At 41.4% G+C, this 21135-nt stretch overlaps 1 protein-coding gene across 3 annotated transcripts in view; it reads right to left on the bottom strand.

Moving 5' to 3' along the window:
- The window catches only part of LPIN1 (lipin 1), a 50928-nt gene extending 32735 nt beyond the window's left edge, over nucleotides 1–18193 (bottom strand). The window contains exons 1-5 of one of the 3 annotated variants that reach the window (XM_056343528.1): nucleotides 18052–18193; nucleotides 7449–7649; nucleotides 6117–6212; nucleotides 4516–4850; nucleotides 4021–4140 (exon numbers count right to left, since the gene is read on the bottom strand). In XM_056343528.1, coding sequence (XP_056199503.1) covers nucleotides 4021–4140; nucleotides 4516–4850; nucleotides 6117–6212; nucleotides 7449–7640 — 743 coding nt within the window. In that variant the 5' untranslated portion in view covers nucleotides 7641–7649; nucleotides 18052–18193. Of the gene's footprint in view, nucleotides 1–4020; nucleotides 4141–4515; nucleotides 4851–6116; nucleotides 6213–7448; nucleotides 7650–17444; nucleotides 17667–18051 lie in introns of those variants that run through there. The other 2 variants (XM_056343529.1, XM_056343527.1) reach the window with 2 other exon arrangements.
- Between the last annotated feature and the right edge of the window lie 2942 nt (nucleotides 18194–21135).

Raw genomic sequence — 21135 nt, 5'->3', positions numbered from 1 at the left:
CCTACAAGTATAACCATGTTAGGTTAGGAACAGGGTGAGCATCTAACCCCAAAATATTAACCACTGTTCCAAAACAAAATACACAATATACACACTATCTACTGAACTTTTGATACAAGCACAATGAAGACATCTTAATTCTTATTCTATAAATACTAATTTTCTATACAGTCAAATATAAGGATTTAGTAGTAACAAAATGTTAGATCTTCAGAATCCTTTTCAGTTGATTTCTCCTTGTAGATTAGTGTACAAATGCTAATACAACCTCAGGGTACACCAGAATAATCATTGCAATGTCATCATAATGTAAAAGGCCCAACATCAAACCAGACTGCAAACATGCACCCACAAGGCAAACAGGGGGTAAATTATTTTGTTTGTATAAAAGGATACTAAAGCATTCTCATTCCTTGTATCATCTGGAACACAAGCTGGAATTTTCTATGCCACCCGTAAACATTAATATAGGGTTGGCGAACTCCCGATGAGAACCGGTTCTTCATTACAGAGAAATACCTATAGTGTTTTCTTCGTATGCTGTATTGTTGTTTAACACTCAACAGCTACTCTCTCCAGCTAACATGCTTCTGGAACAGCAACAATAATCTCTGTAGTTTATGGCTGCAGATGGCAATTATGCCTACTACAGTGCTGTTTGTATACTTCCTGTTTGTATAGTTCTGCTTCCATATGTCATGCCAGATGTCGTCCCCTTTACCCACACCATGACTATTTTGGCTGCTATTCACTTCATACTATCGCCACCAAAGTAAAATGAGACTGAAGGCTAACAAAGCTCACAATCACATTCCTTGAATATTTTTTTTTAGCTCAGTTAGGTCAAATTAAATCAGCAATTATTGTTACACTTGCACTAGGGGTCAGTAAGGCTGAATACCAAGACCACGTAGAATTTGTAACCCAGTGACAGTACCCTGCAAATGCATCCATGGATCAGACTCAAAATGGGCTCTTTATTCCTTACAACACCAAGACATTTGTCTTGGGCTGAACTATGACTTGCAATTCCCCTGTCCTTAAGTTAGGCACCGATCCAGCTCAGCTGAAATTCTCTTCATTACACAGATTGCTGAGATACTGCAGATCAAACTAGAGCCACCCATTCTGGTAATACTGCACAAGGAGGAAGGGAAACTTCAGTTGTCTAGATCAGCATATCTGATTCACATCCCATAAATGCTGAATATTTGTGTCACAATCCTATGTATTCCTTAACGGCTATGATTGCACTTATGTAAATGTCAAACAATAAGGAATTTGGCCTGTAGCTGGCAGTTCTGGAACAGCAAACCATGCTTACCTTTGCAGTGTTTCCTACTGAAAGCAGGCAGAGAGCCCTGAGAAAGCAGCAGCGTGACTGGAGAAAAAGTCCTGTCCTGACTGAGGCCAAATAAACCAGGAAAAGATAGTCAGAAGGAAAGAGGCCTACCTTACGTACATGTTGCAGCAATAATTGAGAGCCTCTGAACCTCCTTTGAGGTGGCCATAATAGTTTCTTATTCACATAGAGGAAAACAGACAAAGTGTCTTACTCAGACAAGTTATTACAGCACTTTAGCTGTCTATCTAGACTGCAGGACAGGTGAACTCTACAGCAGAGTTCATGGAGCCACCCAGCGCACATCACTGCTCCATCCCAACCTGTGCACCTGCCCTTCCTTCCCGTGAAAACCACTAAGGAGAACAGCCTTGAATGTCCCAGGATCAGACTTTGACTTGGTGCTACAATGTGGTCAGGTTAAAGAGGGCGGACATAGAAGCTGGGAAAATCTCAAGGTTATCAGTTTCGATACAGACTTACGCATCTAGCATGGCATCTATGTTGAGGTAAGCAATGAGCAATTTAGCCTGACTTACTACTCAAAGCTTCTCCAGCACTAATGGACAATTGTAGAGGTCATATTCAAACACCTACTTCAATTTTTTTAACTGAGTTGCTGTGACTTCTCTCCACTGACTTAATGGACAGAAAGGGCCTGGCTGCAGAATCTGAGACATCTTAAATTCAAGATATTATAGAAAGTGTCTGTGTCCACTTTTAGCTCTGTAGAAAAGAGTCCACAGTCAGAGGAATCCTACACTACAGCAAAGTCTGGGTCTCCTAAACCTTAGAGAAGATGCCTTCTCTATTGTGTCAACTTTATAAGTGGCTCCCTCACTGCAATCCAACACACAGAAAGTCTTCCCCTCCCCCAAAACGAGGGAACAAAGGAAAACAAATTCTCTTTTGGTACTGGGCTCCTCCCATTACAAGTACTCCTTATTGCTCACTTAATCTCCGAGGCCTTTGTTTTGCTTTTACTTTTGCAACCTATGCACAAGCAAACAACTCAGGAAAACCACAGGATATAAATGTCATTAAAATATACATTGACTGTAGACAGCCACATGGAAATGTCAGTCTTCAGAGGAATGTAAGTTTTCACTAGCTAAATTCTTCCCTTTTTTTTGTTTTTTATCATCTTAATCAACTTCAGTTTCAACCCAGGTTTTCATTGGCCTGATTTTATAATGGCCATCCTCATTCAACAGATGATTCATCAAGGTAATTTACCTCCAGTCAATGCCCACAAAGAAGCAAGCACAGGATGGGGGTTTCAATGTCACTTTCTTTCAAGGTGTTAGGGTTAGTAATAAGTGCAGTTGCAAGTTCAACAAAGTTCACACATTATTAATGCATTAAAAGTGTATTAGTGTGTTAAAAGGATTAAAGAGCAGCCCAGGAAAGAGGGAGGACAACTGTTCTACCTGTCTGAAGGAGAGAAGTGAGAAGATTGTTGAGGACAAGAGTTAGATAGGCCTCCATCTGCTGGAACAGTGAGAAGAGAGGTTTGCCCTGTGCAGTCTATAGGCTTACTGGCCAGCACAGCATGTAGGTAGAAAGAAAAACAGGGTGTCACTATTCACAAGTGCTGATGAACACAAACTCTTTGTGCCCGAGCTACACGAATGCTGAATTTACATCTAGAGTTTTCAAAATACTACAATCAAGAAGCAAACAGAACATAGTTCAAAAAGCCATCAAATGGGCAGGGTATCGACACATGTCATCACCAGCCTGGTGAAGCTGATCACATTAAGCTTTATTGCCAGTGGAGAAAGTTTCTTCCAGAATGCAATTAAAAACATTTAAATTAAGCCCTTGCTCTGATATAATCTCCTTGCTCTCCCTTCCTCTACCACTCAACTACAGAGACAGTATATTGAGATTAGCATTCTTAGGATAAAGTAATGTGAACATTGCTCCACTCCAATAGTCTGCATGGAAAATGTGGGGCACGTGCACAGGGGCACAAACATACAGAGACTTCGCTGGAATTATAATGCAACGTATGTTAAGCACAAAATTGTCCCTTTTTGACAGTGTTCTACAGATGCAAGAAAGGAGGTCCAAACTGATCTGTTTTGAAATCAAAGGTATATATATGCACACAAATACACATACAGGAAAAAGTAAGCTAATTATTGTTTCTGTTCTTTTCACACAATAAATGTTTCATGTCTATTTAACTGTGCAATTCAATAATTAGCTTTGAAAGGGACATACAAAACTCATTCTTATTCATTAAAAAAAAAAAATCTTATTTTTATACATCAACTCCAATCTTGCAAGTTCTTATAAGGATTACACTGAAAGTACTAAAAATTCATATACCTGCATTCAATGGAGTCCTTTCAATGTGTGTGCATCAGGCAAAGATTCAGATTTCACAAAACATTCATCCTCTCTACAGTCTTTATATGCAAATAGTGACATTAACAGATAGCAATATTCGGAATTTGTGGACCTACATCAAGCATTTGTTGAGTTAAGGACAAAGCTAGCCTGAAGTTTTTGTACACTATCTGATTTCAAATACAGAAAGCATTCATCTAATAATTGACAGTGACCATGTTTAATACCAAAATTTTTACTAAGACTTCATATAGCACTAGCATATAAGGCATTTATGGAAAGAGGAAAATTATTTAGAACTGTACTATCAGAAAAAGTACCTTTGAAGAGGTGACCATTCTCCATCTGAATGAGGGTAAGATGCAGACTGCGAAAACATAGAAACTGCAGGAGCCTTTATGTCAGACACATCATTAACAAACACATCTGGAACAGGGATCCTAGGTAAAAGGAAAGACACGACATTTAAAAGCCATACTTGATCAGTGAACTGTCATATACTTCAGATAACAAAAAAACCCTGCCGCAGAGAAGAATTAGTATAACCTGAACTAAAAGGAGATCAAGAAATGTTATGATTCACACCTCCTAGGTCACAACATGATGAAGGATTATTCTTATGTTTTCAATGTCATTTTAATTATTTTTGTTACTAACATTCCCGATAGCTTTCTAGCTTAAAGTTTTATCTTAAAGAAACATGTTCATCAGCCATGTGTACCAACTTAGACAGAAATTACTGTTAGAAGGTATGAGATGGAATGGAACACTAACCAAGCAGTAGGCTTCCATTACATATAATTGCACTGTGATACCTTGAACTGTCCAATGGTTCTTTTTCCTCCTCTGAGCTAATCTCTATAGGAAACATGTCTTCATCTTCTGAAGAGTCTCCATTGTCTTCTCTTTTTAAGCTGTCTATTTTATGGGTAGACTTCCTCCTCTTCTTCCTCCTTTTTTTCACAGAGCTACAGACTGGAGATGTTTCAGTAGAAGGCTGGGATCCATGGGCTTGGGGTGGTACTTGTGAGGACGCACTGGTGTCTAGGTTTCTCATCCGATCTATGGAGTTCCTCTTCAGCTGAGCTTCCATTAAAGCAGTTCCCTCAGACAGAATGGGAGATGTGGAGAGATGATACGGAATTACCTCCTGAGAAAGAAAAAAATCAGACCATGCAACATATTAGTTCCTCCACCAGTCATTAATCTGGTTCTAAAATGTAGGCACAATTGCCAAAATCTAAGTCATTTATTCCTCAGAAAAGTAACAAAGATTAGACATCTGGACACTTAATATGATCCCATAGCATATGGAAATTGTTCCATAGCTGCATCTCCTTAGACAAGCTCTTAATAAAGAGGATCCTCTGAGCATCAAATGTTGGCCAGGTTATGGCATGAGTCTCTGTCCACCTGATGCTAGATACTGAGCAGAAACAAAATCCTAGTTTATAACCTGAACATTCTGTAAAATCCAATTCCCCTTCACAACCCAGTGCGTGTGCCACATAGTAGTCAGACAGGCCAGTGGTTTATAACTAGGTCACACAAACATCCTCTTATTCAATCATACATATCTCTCTCTCTCTAGACACTCACGGAAATATTACTAGCAATTTTCAGTTATCAAATAACTGTTACCAAACAGGAGATTTAAATATGAAGATCCGAAGTTTTAAACATAAAGACATAGAAATTAATATTGCACACGCACACAGCTCTCACCTGAAACTAGGAATATTGTACTCAATACAAGAATTTGAAAACTCATCCCACTTTGGACAATGACAAAAATTAATGGAGATATCTGAAAAGAAATGCCTGTAAAAAGCTTTTCTTATGTTACATTATGTGGTGAATATTAAAAATTAGCATGACCATAACTTATATAGATTAGCATTAAATCACACAGCTCAAGAGCAGGTATTCTTATTTAAATATAATCCCACATGAATAACAGTTGCAAGATCATGCCTTTGATGAGTACCAGAATTACTGCGTGCACAGATGTTTACAGGGCATATGCATTTTCACTGGAACTCTGCTGAGTGCATATGTTCAAAGTAAAGATTTCTGCAAAACACAGGTCCGTGTACATATTAACCTTTGTTGAACACACCTTCGGAACATGTAAACTCTGTACATGTTATTTCTGTTCACACACTGACATGCAGATAAACTATGATACATTTTTCAGTCATGTGATTACCTCCTTTAGATTTTTCCAAATCTCAGCAACTCAAAAAAGTGAAGTAACTGCATAGTATTGAATTTACATGGCAGAAAATTGTTCAGAAACTTGCAAAACTATAAAATGGTCAAAGGTGTATTTTTCAATAAAATTCCTAAACTCAAAACTGACTGAAGAGCAGGCACTGAATTTTTAACAAATTAAAATTTAAGTTTTGACTCTTACCTGATCATTATCCATCTCCTGCACAAAAAAGGCCTCTCCATTGTCTCCTAGTTTCATGTGCAAATCTACAGCCTCTCCATTAATTTCTATGTCAACCTGGAAGACAATAAATACATTCTCATATGAAAAGGAAGTTATTTTAGGTACACAGTTCCTGTTCAGCTATCCTACCACTGTCACTGGGCAAATGCTTCTCAGGGAAGCGTAGGAAACCTTATAAAGCATAAAATACTGAACTCTGTTTCTCTCCTTACCCTTTCACAAGGCCACCAATTTTCAAAATGTTTTTTTAACTCGTTCAGCTCATTGCTATATTGCCTCTCTACTCAGAAAGGTTTACAGCCACTATATAAAGTCCTGAATCTTTTAAAGAGTAATTCTGAATGCTTAATTCATAGCCTAGTTTCAAATTATTCAAGTACTTCCACATTCAAATTCTTAATACGCAGTGCTTCAAATTCATTAAACAGACTTCTCTTTACACTATGAGAAGCACAAATAAGAAAAATTGTTTCACATTCAGAACACAGTTCATGTGTCTATTTCTTCCACGTATTTATCTCATCGCTACACAGCCCCAGCTATTTCCATTTCTTCTCAGGAGGATCTCTCTCTTTGCCTAGAACTGTTCTTGCCACCAGCTCCATTTTCACTGTATAATTTTTTGGAGACTCAGACAAGTCCACATTTACGTTATATTTGAGGACACAGTACACTATTGGCACTACTACTGATCCTAAATACTGGAATTCCTTTCTGATTTATGTAAGAATTGAACAATGTCCATGACGACATTAGGATCTTTCTGCTGAACAGTTACAGGTACATTTGAACCTAGAACGTATATAGTTACAAATTATTTCCTAAAACAATCTGTCATGCCTTACTCACTAGCAACTTCACACTGATATATTGCCAGGTCATTCAGTCTGGTTACATTTATCTCAAGGTTCTCAATGCTTTTTGTAGCTTCAATTAACCTCCACATACTGTTGTCTAAAATATTACTTAATTATTTCCTCCCTTTTTGTAACTATCATTGAACATGTTAAACAAAGGGATCTTAACACACAGTCACTAATGAAATCTAGTATAGACCCAAAATAGCACATTGAAAAATTTGCTTCATTGAAAATAAATGCTACAAATGTCATGGCTTGTTTTGTTTTTATTACAGTCAATGTCTTACAAATTATGCTTTGAAATGCAAGAATCAGAATTATAGAGTGTCTAAAGAAAACTTTGACTAGCATACCACAGAACATTCAGTAACTTTCATACCATTAAAGTTAACCAACAGACAGAACATATCAAAATTGTCAATTTTCTTACCACTTTCTCCCTAGAACGTAGAACTCCCATCTTCCCAAAGCGTACATGGAAAGGGGAACACTGAAGATTTCCATCTGGTTGACGCACAACAATTATATCTATACATCCCGACAATGTGGCTGGATTTAGTCCCTTATAGAGCTCCTTCACAGTTACAAACACTTGCCCTGCTAACTGTCCAACGTAATTCATGGTTTGGACCTGAAAGGCAAAAGACAGAACAAATCAAATTTTGATCTTTGCTTTATATTTTAGAGACATTTGAGAGACCGAGATTCCAGCAGTGGGGTACTCTCCTGTTTCACAAATTAACAACTTCACGTAGAATCAGGATTTCCCCACCTAATTTATTTATAGCTGCCTGTTGTTTGTAGAGAGCTATTAAAAGACAAAAGCAAAAGACACCTTCTAAGTCAGAGAATTGTAACAACTTTCAGAAGTCTGTAAAATCATTGTATTCAAAACCACTTTCAGACTCTGCAGCTCATCAGTGTGTCCAATTATCTCTGAAGAGAAAAGCATTACTTCCAGAATAACTCCTCCTATCATTACCGTGCCCTTAACACCAAATATACTTCTTTCATGTATTGCTACGGGCTTGAAAGGGCAGGGCTAGTGAATGGTTTTAAGCAGATCTAATTTTTCCACTACACTGAAGTCAAAGACTCTTTTCCCACTTTACAGGGACTTCTCCCCTTAAAAGATTATTATAATGCATATGCACAATAGATAACACATTAAGGTTTGACAAGCAACCATCAGTCCAGAGCATCTGAACTTTATAGTGCTTCCTAATGCAACTTTGCAACTTGTTTTAAAACAGCCTTTTAGTATTATCATATTTCTTAAAAATTAGGCACGTGTTGATGGCTGAAGTGATTGGCTTTACTTCCCCTGCTCCTGGATCTATTTAGTATTTAGTTTCCTATTTTTACTCAATGTATATCCTGTTTATGATCTTCATAATATACTTCATCACCTAGACAGGACAGCATGCATACTTAAGACATACTTAAAAGTTCCAAAAGTCTTTTAAGGGCTCTCAAATTATGAATTAATTTAAGCAGATACCTTCCCAAACAGTACAGAATTTAAGGACTTTCAATGTCTATTGTTTTCATTAATTTTCCAACACCTCTTGCAGATTTTAAGATACTGATTTCAGCAAAGTCCTTGTGCACTCAGTATAAGGCATATGCCTTGTACAGATTCTTTGCTAGGCTATACTACATCACCTGGACATCAATAAAAGAGACGCTCACAGGGTAAGCAACACAAACTCCCACTGATGATGAGAACAGAACTGAGCTCAGAGTCTGAGGGACAGTAGCTGCACTCAGCTGCGCAGCATGTGTTAACCAGCATCATCCGCTACAACAGAGACTGTCTTTCAGCTGCCTACTTTCATAAACAACAAAAAGATGTAAGAGTGAAATGCTGTAAATATAGCTCCAATTTTTAACTGATTTATACTTAGAAACAAAAAGCTATCAAAATAATACAGTGAAAATATTACAGTAAAAAACTAGAAAGTTAGGAAATGCTATAATTAAGACTAGTCTCTTCAGACATGGCTAATTAATTGATGATCACTTATGGTTTTTTACCAAAACTTCCTCCATATAGGATGGACTGAAGCTTTGCTCTCTTCTCTGTTTCTATTGCAATACATGGGTATCAGGACACAAACCATGATCTGAAGGAAGAATTATTTATGTTCTTTCGGGCGTTATGATAGTCATCACTACATTGTCCCTGAAAAGTGATGATGCTCTCCCCATCTGACAACTGAATCACAAAAATATTAAGATTAATACTAGGCGTTAACTTTGGAACCAGAACAGACTTTTTGTAATAATTTAGTATACAAGACATTGTCATGGTTTAACCTCAGCTAACTCAGCCCCACACAGACATTCACTCACTCCCCCCAACAGCAGGAGGGGGGAGAGAATTGGAAGACTGAAAGTGAGGAAACTCATGAGATGAGATAAAAGATAGTCTCATGGAACAAAAAATGAAGAAAATAATGCTAATAATGATAATGATAATAATAAAGAATTCCAATATACAAAATAAGTGGTGCACAACGCAATTGCTCACCACCTGCCAACCAATACCCAGCCAGTTCCTGAGCAGCAGCCCCCAGCCAGCTTTCCCTCTAGTTTGTACACTCTGCATGACGTCATATGGTATGGAATATCCCTTTGGCCAGTTTGGGTCAGCTGTCCTGGCTGTGTCCTCTTCCACCTTGTTATGCCCCTCCAGCCTTCTCGCTGGCAGGGCCCGAGAAGCTGAAAAGTCCTTGACTTAGTATAAACACTACTTAGCAAGAACTAAAAACGTGAGTGTGTTATCAGCATTATTCTCACTCTAAATCCAAAACACAGCACTACACCACCTACTGAGAAGAAAATTAACTATCCCAGCCAAAACCAGGACAGATGTTAACTAATGAAAGAACAATCCCTAAATACTGTTTGGAGAAGCATTTCTGCACAGCCCTCAATTTAGGCAACTAGAAAGTGCCACCTACTGAAAAGTCAGCACACAAAAACTTCATGGCAGAATGAGCAATTATATTCAGTTCTCCAGCACTCACCTGCTATTAGCATTTCTGGGATCCTATTATAAATTAGAAATATGCCTTCCTATATGCAATCTAGTGGTAAGCTGTTTCATAGGGAACTACTTGAAACTCATGCCGCACCCTATGCTGTGTCACAGAACAACAGGTTGGAACAGACTTCTAGAAATCGCCTGGTCCAAAAGTCTGCCCAAAGGAAGGCTACCTCAGACGAGGTTGCTCCAGACCCTGGTCTCATTGAGTTCTCAGTGTCTTCAGGGACGAAGATTTCTCAGTCTCCCTGCACTCCTGCTCCTGTGTTCACCTGTCCTCACAGCAAGATTTTTCTTCCCAATATCTAATCTGAAATTTCCCTTGCTGCAACTTTTGTGCCCATTGCCTCTTGTCCTATCACTGTGCACCTCCAAGATTCTGGCTCTGTTTTCTCTCTCTATACTCCACAACAGGTAACTGAATACCCTGAAGACTGAACAAAACTAGCTCTCCCAGCCTCTCCTTTTAAGTCACAAGCTTTTAGCCCTCTAACAATCTTGGTGGCCATCATCTGAACGCTTTAAAAAGCTGGCACCACATAGTCATGGAAGTTCAGCAGTGTGCATCCAGGGTGACAGATGTATGAGACCTTTTAAATTTATCCCTTTGCTTTGGAAAGATGCTTCAGTTTCTACTGAGGATTTTACTAACCTAAAGCACAATAAGAAACTTATTTCTTCTTGAGTTAAGAATAAATTTCAAGATGGCTACAATTAGACTCAAAATTACACGGTGCAGTTCACCTCAGTTAATGCTTGCTCTGCTGAAGCAACAAAATTTCCAGGTGCAAAACAGCCAGAGCTTCCCTGGTCGGGAAGGAGTTGCTGGGACAGTACATACACCCCCCTGTTCAGGAGAGTTCCGGGCAAATAATGCAAATATGAGGACTCACACATGATCTAACAAGTTACACCAGCAGGCTTCCTAAACTCCTTAACAAAGAATTTTGCAACTACTCTTGCTCACAACAAATCTTAGCCACACTGCCTGCCCTGTTTAGGACACAGAGGTTATTTTTAGACTTGTGAATTAAAAAAGTTAGACACCATCCTCAAGTTCTGAGGCCAACTGGCACAGCATAGCTTGCTTCCATACAGTGAAAATCTCTTATCCCTTAAAAAGAAAGTGCCACAATCAAACTGTCAGCTGATGATGGACACTCAAGCTGGGCTGAACCTGGCTTGTGCAACAAAATCACTGCAGAATTAAGACAGACTGGGAGACTAATCACATAAACCCCAATTCAGACAAAAACGGTTTTATATTTCAAATGTAGGGAACAAAAGATGCTGTAATTAAAATGGGGGAGAGCTCAGAAATTGGAGACTGACAGATGTAGGCCCTTTATCCTAACTTTTACACAAGCCAACCAAAACAGATAGTTTGGAGTCTGAGGTTTGTAAGTTTATACTCCAAACCTAAAGTCAGTCCATACTATGTCAGTACTCCAGGAAACAACATTCTTCAAAACCCAGAGAGACTGCCTGTGGTTTTGAAGCAACATTTTACTATGGTCACTCCAAGAAGTCTTTCACTTACTAACCAGGCAGCAACAACTTCAGGTAAACATGACTTTACGTCACGGATTAAACCCTGAGTGCCTGCCTGTTAATTACACTAAATTTAGTAAAAATCTTGTTCTTATACCATGCTTGTGGACAAAGCATGGAATATTTTTTGCTGCTGGGAAAATTCAGAATCCTTTTGATCTAAAGCTTGCAGCAAGTGAGAACAGTCTGTACTGCTTCTGTCAGGATTTTCAAATGGTTTGAGTTTTGTTCTTCACCCAGAGACACTCCACAGCTCTAAATTATGCACCCATTATGAAATTTAAATTATTTCCTAGCATAATATTTAATGTCGATTTAACTAGCAACTCCTATCAGGAAGCTCAGAAAACCAACTCTTTTGATTGTTAAAGACAGCAGTCATTTTTCAGAATTTATCATCTTGTGAAAAAATAAGTGAAAAATAAATGGCTAGGTGTTCCCTTAGTACTTAACTAATTTATTAACTTAGCAAAGGTTGACCTAACAAAGTTAATTCTTTAAAGTCCCACTCTACTGGATGCCACAGTAAGATCAAATGCATTGTCATCTAGATAATCCACTTATTTAATACAGGTACACCAGACTATGTCCTAATTCCACTGAAAAAGCTAGTAATCATACCCTATGCATCCCCTTTTTTTTACAGCCCAGCTCTTCCCCATACCATTCCATCTTTCTTTACTGTATTTTGTAAGATAAAATACCGAAAGTCATAGGAACTAGAGGCCTTTTTTTTCCTTTTGCAAGACTCAGTCTCCTCAGGTGCAGCAACATACACTGTTGAAAAAACGCCACGATTTCTGTAGCATGCTGTAAGGGTAATTAAAAACTGGAACACACTTCTCTGGAAGATATGAAATCTCCAACACAGAAAATTTTGAAGAGCAGGAAAAACATCTGTTGGGACTGGTTTAGGAACAAGATTGTAATCTTTTAGACAGAGATTGTCCCTGTGCCTGTGTCCAAAGCAGTAAACCAAACCATATCACCTCATAGACCCGACCATTACAATGTGGTCATCTACACTGAATCTATTTAAATTAAAAAATCTGCTTCTGGCACATTTTATGCACAGGACAATAAGCACTCTCCCAACAATTCCCAGGCACAGCTAATGAGATAAGATGGGACAGGGGACTTCTTCCATGGCCACTTTAGAAGTAGTCACCTTCTTTTAAAGGTTAAGAGAGCCTTATAGAATAGATGTTAACAAATGATGCTAGCTGGACTGGTCACCAAGAGCAGACTTTGGCACCGTTTCACTAGCAGGGATGTAACATTTAAGTCCCTTTCAGCCCCTTTTCTCAGGTTCTGCAGTTATGACTGCAGTGGTTTTGTAGGCCATGAGAGGAAGATTTGCAGCAATGGTAAACATAACACAAACCAAATGCTTAGTACAAAGAAAAACAACACATACAAACACATCTTTTGGTTATACATTTAATACCTGATGTCACAATGAGACCCTGATCTATGACTGAAGTGATGGGCATAAGCACAAAACAAATCTACTTTCCTAAGAATGGCTCCATACAACTAACTTGCAAAATGGTGAAAGGGAGCCAAAAACTGATGGGCCAGTGTTCAGTTAAAATAAATCATTGCAGCTCTGCTGCTGACACTAAAACTATGACAATTTTACAAACCTGATCCATCTGGCCCACTGATCTGCTCTTAGCTTCTGTTTTGAACATTAAAGCTTGAGAGAAATTGGACAATATTTGGGAATCAGATTGTGGCCCCTCCAAGAGAATTATTCCTCATTTACAAAAAAAGTAAATGACCATATGTCAAAGACTCCTAGGTAAGCGCTTACTGCCACTCTTTCATCACGTATCAAATTTATTTTCTTGACTCAGAAGCAATTCAGTGTTGTTTGCAGTATTGAACACCAACTCCCTCTACAGCAATTAATGGAATTTTACTATCGACATATTCTTTACGATGAAAAACAGTATCAGAGGTTACATTCTAAAGAAGATTTATGATAAAAACATAGGGGAGAGAAGGAAATATTTCAGATTAAGATTCCATAGATGGATTTTTTCAAAACTAAGATTAGCCTTCATGTTTGTACCATGACCATAGTAATGATGACTTCTCAACTACAAAAGCTCATAGCAACTATCACTCTATTCCTTTTAAAAGTGGTACTTCCGTTTATTAGTGGTCAACTAATAGTGGTTATTTAATGGTGAACTAAATGTTGATGTGTGACCATCACATTCAAACCTCTTAATAATATAAACTCATTTCAGGTTGGAAACAGAAAATCTTTAAGAATTTTCAAAAGCCTTTTTTTTTTTAATTATTTGTTAGCTCCTACATCAAGCCAATACAAGGTCATTGTCATGAATTCTCATCCCACTTTTTTGAGTAAATCCTCAGCCAGAACCCCAGAGTTGTGCACTTCTCAGAGCAAAATCAGGGCCTGGATTTCTGTTCTTTAGAGAAGCAGTGAAGGGACTGCATGGGACTTTAGGAGACGTCAGTTTAGGTCCCTACTTTCCTACAAGATTCCCACACAGTCCTGGGCAAGTTACTAAGGCTTAGCTTTCCGTGGGCTTTTAACTCCCACTGGTTTCAAGCACGGTTTATCACTGGCTATCATCTCAACTGCAGAATGCCAAGCTCATCAGAGTGAGACATAGACAAGCACTCTCCTTGAATATTCTTTTTTCCTGGGAAAGGAAACCTGGATTCATGACCTGGAAAGAAGCCATAAACAGCCATGACACTGATTTGAGAACTTCAGAGCACTCTCTTGAGCAGCACGGTTCTGGTTGTTCTGTTAAATAGGAGGGCAAGCTCTGTCCAAACCTAATTATGTGCACATTTTTTCCAGGCTTCCCAATAGTGACAGCAGCATGGGATACACCAGGGGTCCTCAAACTACGGCCCACAGGCCAGATACAGCCCCCCAGGGTCCTCAATCCGGCCCCCGGTATTTACAGAACCCCCCGCCGGGGGCTGGGGGGGGAAACCAAGCAGCCGCAGATGACTGCCTGCCACTTCATCCGCGTGCCAGCCCCCTGGTTAAAAAGTTCAAGGACCCCTGGGATACATGGACATGGGACACATTCCTGCAGGTGATTTGACACCACATCTGGTCAATCAGGAGACTGGTGCAATTCACTTGTAAATCCCAAATCAGAAAGCAAAATGCAGCCTGTGGCTGGCTCTACACCAGAGTAAGAACATTTTACTTCCTGCCAGCTAAAACTCCAGAAATATTTTAGGGTTGGGATTATTCTGGGCTTAATTCTATTAAGAACTATTTGACTCCTGTTCCAAGTTAGCCAAGGCTAGTGCCATAACCGTGACTTCTTACAATGGCCAGAGTCAAATGGAGCAAATGCCAAACTTATCTTCCAAGCAGCCAGTCCTTTCCAAAATGCACTCACTCACAGATACGGACTATGAGACGACTATTCACTTAGATCTGGTATTCCACGATCTTTCAAATACTTGAAACATTACTTGGTCCAATACTTCACAAAGTCCCTATAAAGGATGGAATATTTTCTTGAGAGCAGCTGAAATCAAAAATTCAAATTGAAGACTGAAAACTTGCCTGTAATGAATCCTCATATACAAACGAAGAGAGGACTGGCCTATAGTCCCACAGTCAGGGTATTGGACTGAGACTCAAGAGTCCAAGAGAATTATTTCATGACTAGTTGAAGTGTAACACCATGGTCCCACACCAACCTCCCAACCATATATTCCCAACTGTCCCAAATCTTACCCTTGCATCAGCACTAAAAACTAACACCACTAAAGTCATACAAAAATAATTCCCAGCTGGATCAATGGGATGATCTGACTCACCACATACGCATACAATTGCTAATATCGACTAAAGAGAGAAGCTGGGAAGGGTAGGTGGTAGGCAGTACCAGGGGCACCTCTTCTGGCATTTCAGGAAATCTTGAAATCCTATCTCAAGATTTGTCTCCTTTCCCAGAAATCCCCTGGGAAACCTTCCCCATTTCCCTTGATTTCACTGTGCCACAGCTGCCCAACTGCCCAGTGCTTTCCTCCTCACAGAGACACTCTGAGGGAACGTACCCAAGGGCTGACATCCCTCTGGGCTGACGCTGCATAAATAGGATCAAACTTTACAACAAATGGAAAAGTACAAACTGATGTCTGAAACAGAGAGCTTTTGAAATAACTGGAGAATATATGGTAGTTCATGTACTGTGCTGCCCTGTGCTCCTGTTCTGATGTCAGAGGAGGATCATAAATCAGAATTGAAGCACAGCAGTAGCTCTATACTATGCTGATATTTCATGTGACTTGGCATCCTTTCTTTCAGTGGGACTGGAAAACAAATTTGTTCATTAGGTTGTAACTTCACATTTTCTGCATTTTCAGAGTTTAAAGTAATCTCTTACTGTATTTCAAGTGTTTTTGATGATTTCTGTGTGTATGTGTGTTCATAGATAAACAAACGTGTGCACCTGCACATCCTCAGGTATGGAAAAGAGCCAAACACTAAAACTTGCCCAACTCCCTTACAAACAGACCACACTGAGTCAGGTAAGTAGATATTATCAGTAGTCTGTATTCTGCATTGGTGAATTAGAGCTATCAGAAAAGCAGAAAGCATCTAAAATCATTAGAAGCTATTTTCATGGCTTTATGCCTAAAATCATAACATAATTATGTTGAGTCTTTCACATCTTATCTCCTCCACTGTCTCGCCACTCTTTCTCCAGTTCTCTTCATGGAACTAGGCTGATTTTACTGTAATAGGAGTACATCCATCTGACTTCTAACTGGGTACACTGATGACAGCCAAACCTTATCTGTGTACGCTAAACAGTTGTCGCTATTTGCTTCCCAAGACAGCAGAGACACAGATAGAGCCACCCAGAAAATAAAATAAGCAAACTGCTCCACAACACCCTCCAGACTGTGAGCCCCATCAGAGCTCAATAGATCTGTCAGGGTCAACAACTCTACATGTGAAAGGAACAGCGATCTGCTAGTTTCCCTGCAACATCAATGCTGAGACCCTGTTATTAGTACAGGTCTCTACATATTTCCTCTTTTTGACAGAGGCAACAAAAATATTGCACAATTCTGTTTCCTCCCCACTCTCCACAGGATACATTGTCTTTTACCTTCTCCAAGGTAGACGAGATACACTAACCAACAGAAAAGCTCTTCTGGGTGGGTGGGGAGGAAATCACATAAAGAAACCCAAAATGTCTCAAAGTTCAGTTTCATATGCAGCCATCGCACTACTCTGCTGTGCCATTTAATCCCTCCGGCCTGTTACCACTTTCCCTACTCCATTTCAGTGGAAGTATTAGCGAAGCAGCAGCACTAATGCAGCAATTCGCATCAGCAGCTGCCAGCCAAAGGGAGGCAAATGCCATCTCTAACGCAGAAGGGGAAGCAGCACACCGAGGGGCGCTGGGCTCCGCAGGCTCCCACAGCCCGGCAGCAGCCGGGACCCCAAACCGACAGCGCCCCGCGGCTGCCCAGCGCCGGGAGCCTCCCTCTGAAGAGACACCAGGAACGCACCAGACCTCTCCTTTCCCCCTACCCGTGCACAAAGCACTGCCCATCCCAGATAAACCCAACACCTCCGCCGCCTGCTGTCACCCCCAAAAGACAAGGAAAAAGCCGGCGCTGCCGGCAGCTGCCCGGCGCCCCGCCGGGACGGGCGCGGGACGCCGAGGCCGGAGGGACCCGCTGCCTCCCGCGGCGCCAACGCTCGGCGGGGCCAGCCTGGCGCTCCCCGCCCGCCTCAGCGCCGAGGAGCGACTGCTCGCCCTCCCCGCGACGGCCGCCCCGAGCCCCGACACACACCTCGGCCGCCCGACGCCTCCCGTACGCTCCGCTCGCCGCCGCCTTTGTGCGCGCCGCCCGCCGCGGCGACTAGGACGCTGGCGGCTGCCCGGCGGTGCCGCCCCGGAGGAGGGACCGCAGCGCCCGGGGACGGGGAGGGCGCCCCGGGCCGGCGCAGGAGCTGTCCCTGCTTGGCCCGCCTCCCGCGGGGGCACGGCGGTGGTCAGCTCCCCGCGGGCAGGCCGACCTCCCGCCTACCTGCCGCACGCGGCACCGGCACCGCAGTCCGGGCTGATGGCGTAACGGCCGCCGGGCCGGGGGCGGGGCGGGGCGGGGCGCGGCGGCCGTTGGGCCCTTGGCGCGGCGGCAGTTGGTGGCCGTAGCCTGGCGGCGCGGCCGCGCTGAGTCAGCGGGCGGGCAGCGCGTTGACGTGACCCCGCGGCGGGGAGCGGGCGGCACCGGGCCCACTCGCCCCCTTGGGCCCGCGGCGCCTCTCATGGGCAAGTTCCACCGTCCGCTGCGGTGCCTTGGCCGGCGGGAGCTTCGGCAGCTCAGGGTAGTATTCATGGTTATTTGAAGCATTACCTCAGGCCTGAAATAATAGGCACAGGAACACCTTCTCTTTTACCTGCTCATTTCGATCTCAAAAACGTTTCACAAGGCAGGGATCCTTATTCAGGTTTATGCATGGGAAAACCAAGCAGCGCAAAAGCGCGTCGTTGGGCCCAGACTGCTGTGCGGGTCCCTGAAAGGCTCCGATTGAAGCTAGGGTTCCCAAAGCACAGCACTCAGGCCGTAGCAAGCACTTCTTTCACCATCATATGCTTTATCGCTGTAAATAAATGCCGTTAAATAAAGTTCTTCCACCAGATAGTGGTTCCCTTCCATTAAACCCGTATTGTAACCTCCTTCTACACTAAGTGCCTTACACTACTAAATGCAGAAGTGGATTCCATGATAAAAATTAACTGATAGAGGAATCTTCCAGGCTTTTTCAAGCCTGTTTACAGAAGGCAGAAGAGGGCAGTGCTATGTGCAGAACAAATGAGCAGGAAACAGAGTAACATGGGAAAAAGAGGTCAAAGAATACGCACAAAAAAAGGGATCAAAGTTCATTCGTTGAAGAACAGCCTGCTAGTTTTAGGCTTGAAAACAAGTTTTTCAGGGCTGGATTTCATGCATCTACATGTTCTAGTCCCCAAAATGTACATGCCGCTGAAGCCCGGGAAGAGTTCCTTATCGAATAATTGGAGCTTAAGCCTTACATTTTCCGTTTATGTTGCAGTTACACCATAAAACAATCTCAGTGCAATCTCCCTTAGGTCACGACCCAATTGTAATGCTTCAAACTTTCTCTCTGGCACATCCTGTAGCTCTGTTAACTCTGCATCCACCCTGAGTAGTCTTTGTGTTACAACGCCCAACTACAACAGAATCACTGGGTGACAGGGCCTGGTGCATGCTCACAGACTCAAATTCCTCCTCATTTTCCTCCGTTCCCAGTTACACAGCTACACTAACAAGTTCACCTCGGGTTTAGAACAAAAAAGTGAGTGAAGACAGCTTCAGCCCGAGCACAACAGACAAGGCTGTTCACTTAATCTCAAAGAGAAAACAATATGCAACAGAGCCCAGAAATACCTGCAGTTTCATTTCCCAGGCATATCGTATCTAAACCCTTGTCAGTAGGCAGTCAGCAGGCAATGAGACATGCTGGTAAAGAATCCCATCCCTGATGTAAATACAAGAAGCTGTGCCTGTGCTGGCTGTGGATCCTGGCCAGTGCTCTGCCCGTCACATTTGTGTAGAATACGATGCCATATTGTGTTCCCTCTGAGGGGGTCGTACCCTACAGTCATCACCGTCCAGGACAGCTCTACCATATTGTTCCACTATAGTCTTGCACTACTATACTAAAATAAAAATATAATCATAACACACTGAATCAAAACCACTGTCTTTCCACAGCCTCAACAACAGCCACTCTTCTCTACTTCTTTCAGAAATCCAGAAGCTAGAGCCTCAGCTTTGTGTTTAGTTATTTATCATGTCCAACCTTCTGCTGCTTCATGTAAAATAACCCACAGAAGAATGCTCCACAGTTTTAATGGTTCCATGTGTGAGGTCATGTTTTCTTTTCCTACAGAGCGGTGTAAATATAGCCGTGATACATACAAGATGCCACGGAAAGTGCTAAATGCTTGCACAGCAGCAGTGAGCTTCCATTGACAGCAGGGCACCAACTTCGTCCTGCTGTGCTTTTCTACCCTGTTCTTGCTGATGGTGTGACCACAGTGCAGGTCAGTGTTCCTCAGATTACTTCTCTGGAATAAACTCTACCAACTGATTTTCAGATCCTTACTTGTTTTGTGCTGCACTTGAGCTCATAACTATTCTTACCGGTCATATCTATGTAGAGGACCAAGCTCCAGTATATAACCTCCCATACCATCCAAGCCTTAGCCTGGTCATGGCTATGGTCTCAGCTCAGCCCATTGCAGAGTCTGGAGGGCAGTATGGTCAGGGGTGGTGCCTAAAAAGTAATCTGGAGTTACCCACAAAACTAAATGGCTGAGGGAGTATGGTCAGGAGGCATACTCTGCCCTTGGATGAGAATACTCCCTGGTGGTGTCAGCTCCAAAACACAGTCGGGAATGATGAAGTTATGAACTATTACAATTTTCTTCCTGACAGGTTTCTTTCTGGAAGCATGCTGGTGGGCAACACAAGTTTGTTTCCCAGGTTTTGAATTAAAACTGTCCACAAACTTTTGAAGGACCTGCTCCTGGGAGTTTTCTTTCTACTCCTTTGCTGGTCTGTTTATAGCTGTCCATTTTTACCTAATTGTTGAAGCCTGCCCCAAAGTACTTACAGTTCATGTATTCACTCTGTGTTTGCACAGTTCTGTCACAGTGGAGTTCTAGCCTATGATCTGGGCTCATACTTACTGTGAAAATACAATTAAGAAGAAAGTTGAGCCGTGTAGTCTTCTGTAAATTAATAAAACTGGGTTTAAAAAAAAATCTACAAGCACGGAAGGGTTTCATACAGTTCAAGAAGATTCCTAGAGACCATTATGTAAGTTCATACAGCACAAAGAAAAAGGCCTTCAATTCTAGCTTGGGACACCAGATTTTCTTGGCAAGTATGTTGCCAGTAAGTAAAATAACCACTCAGATCAAAAAGTTGCTTATTTAATGCATTATCAGTAATGTCTGGCATTTCTCCCACTAAAACTGGAGTTCATGTTCAGGCACATAGCACCTGGGTTATGAGTTAATGCAATTGTTAATGCATGCACACTGTGCATGTAAAAATGATTCAGTAAATAGAAAAGCTGAGCTTTCCGCTTTTAATTTATAACGAACTCAAAAGCAAAGATAGCTCTGCAGTCTGGTACCGACATTATCTTTCTAAGTATTAAACTCAGAGTAGCTCAGGCAATATAAATTAAGAGTTGATCTAGTTTTATTCCAGTGTAAACTTCAGAAAGTAGTTGGTCTCTGATTCTGTAATTACCTAATTAAATGTCCCACCATCTTAACAAAAGAATAGTTCTCCTAACATAAGCAGATATTTTTATACAGTACCTATAGTTACCTGTGATCCTCTACTGAATTCTCTGTCCACGTCACATTATTTTTTCCCTTTTTATTTTTGCTTCAAGTTTAATTATCTAGTACATCATTTTGTCCTTCATTGGAAGGCACAA

Source organism: Falco biarmicus, chromosome 6 (assembly GCF_023638135.1).
Source record: "Falco biarmicus isolate bFalBia1 chromosome 6, bFalBia1.pri, whole genome shotgun sequence".
In the NCBI taxonomy this organism is placed as follows: Eukaryota; Metazoa; Chordata; class Aves; order Falconiformes; family Falconidae; genus Falco; species Falco biarmicus.
This window is presented reverse-complemented; position numbering and strand designations above follow the sequence as displayed.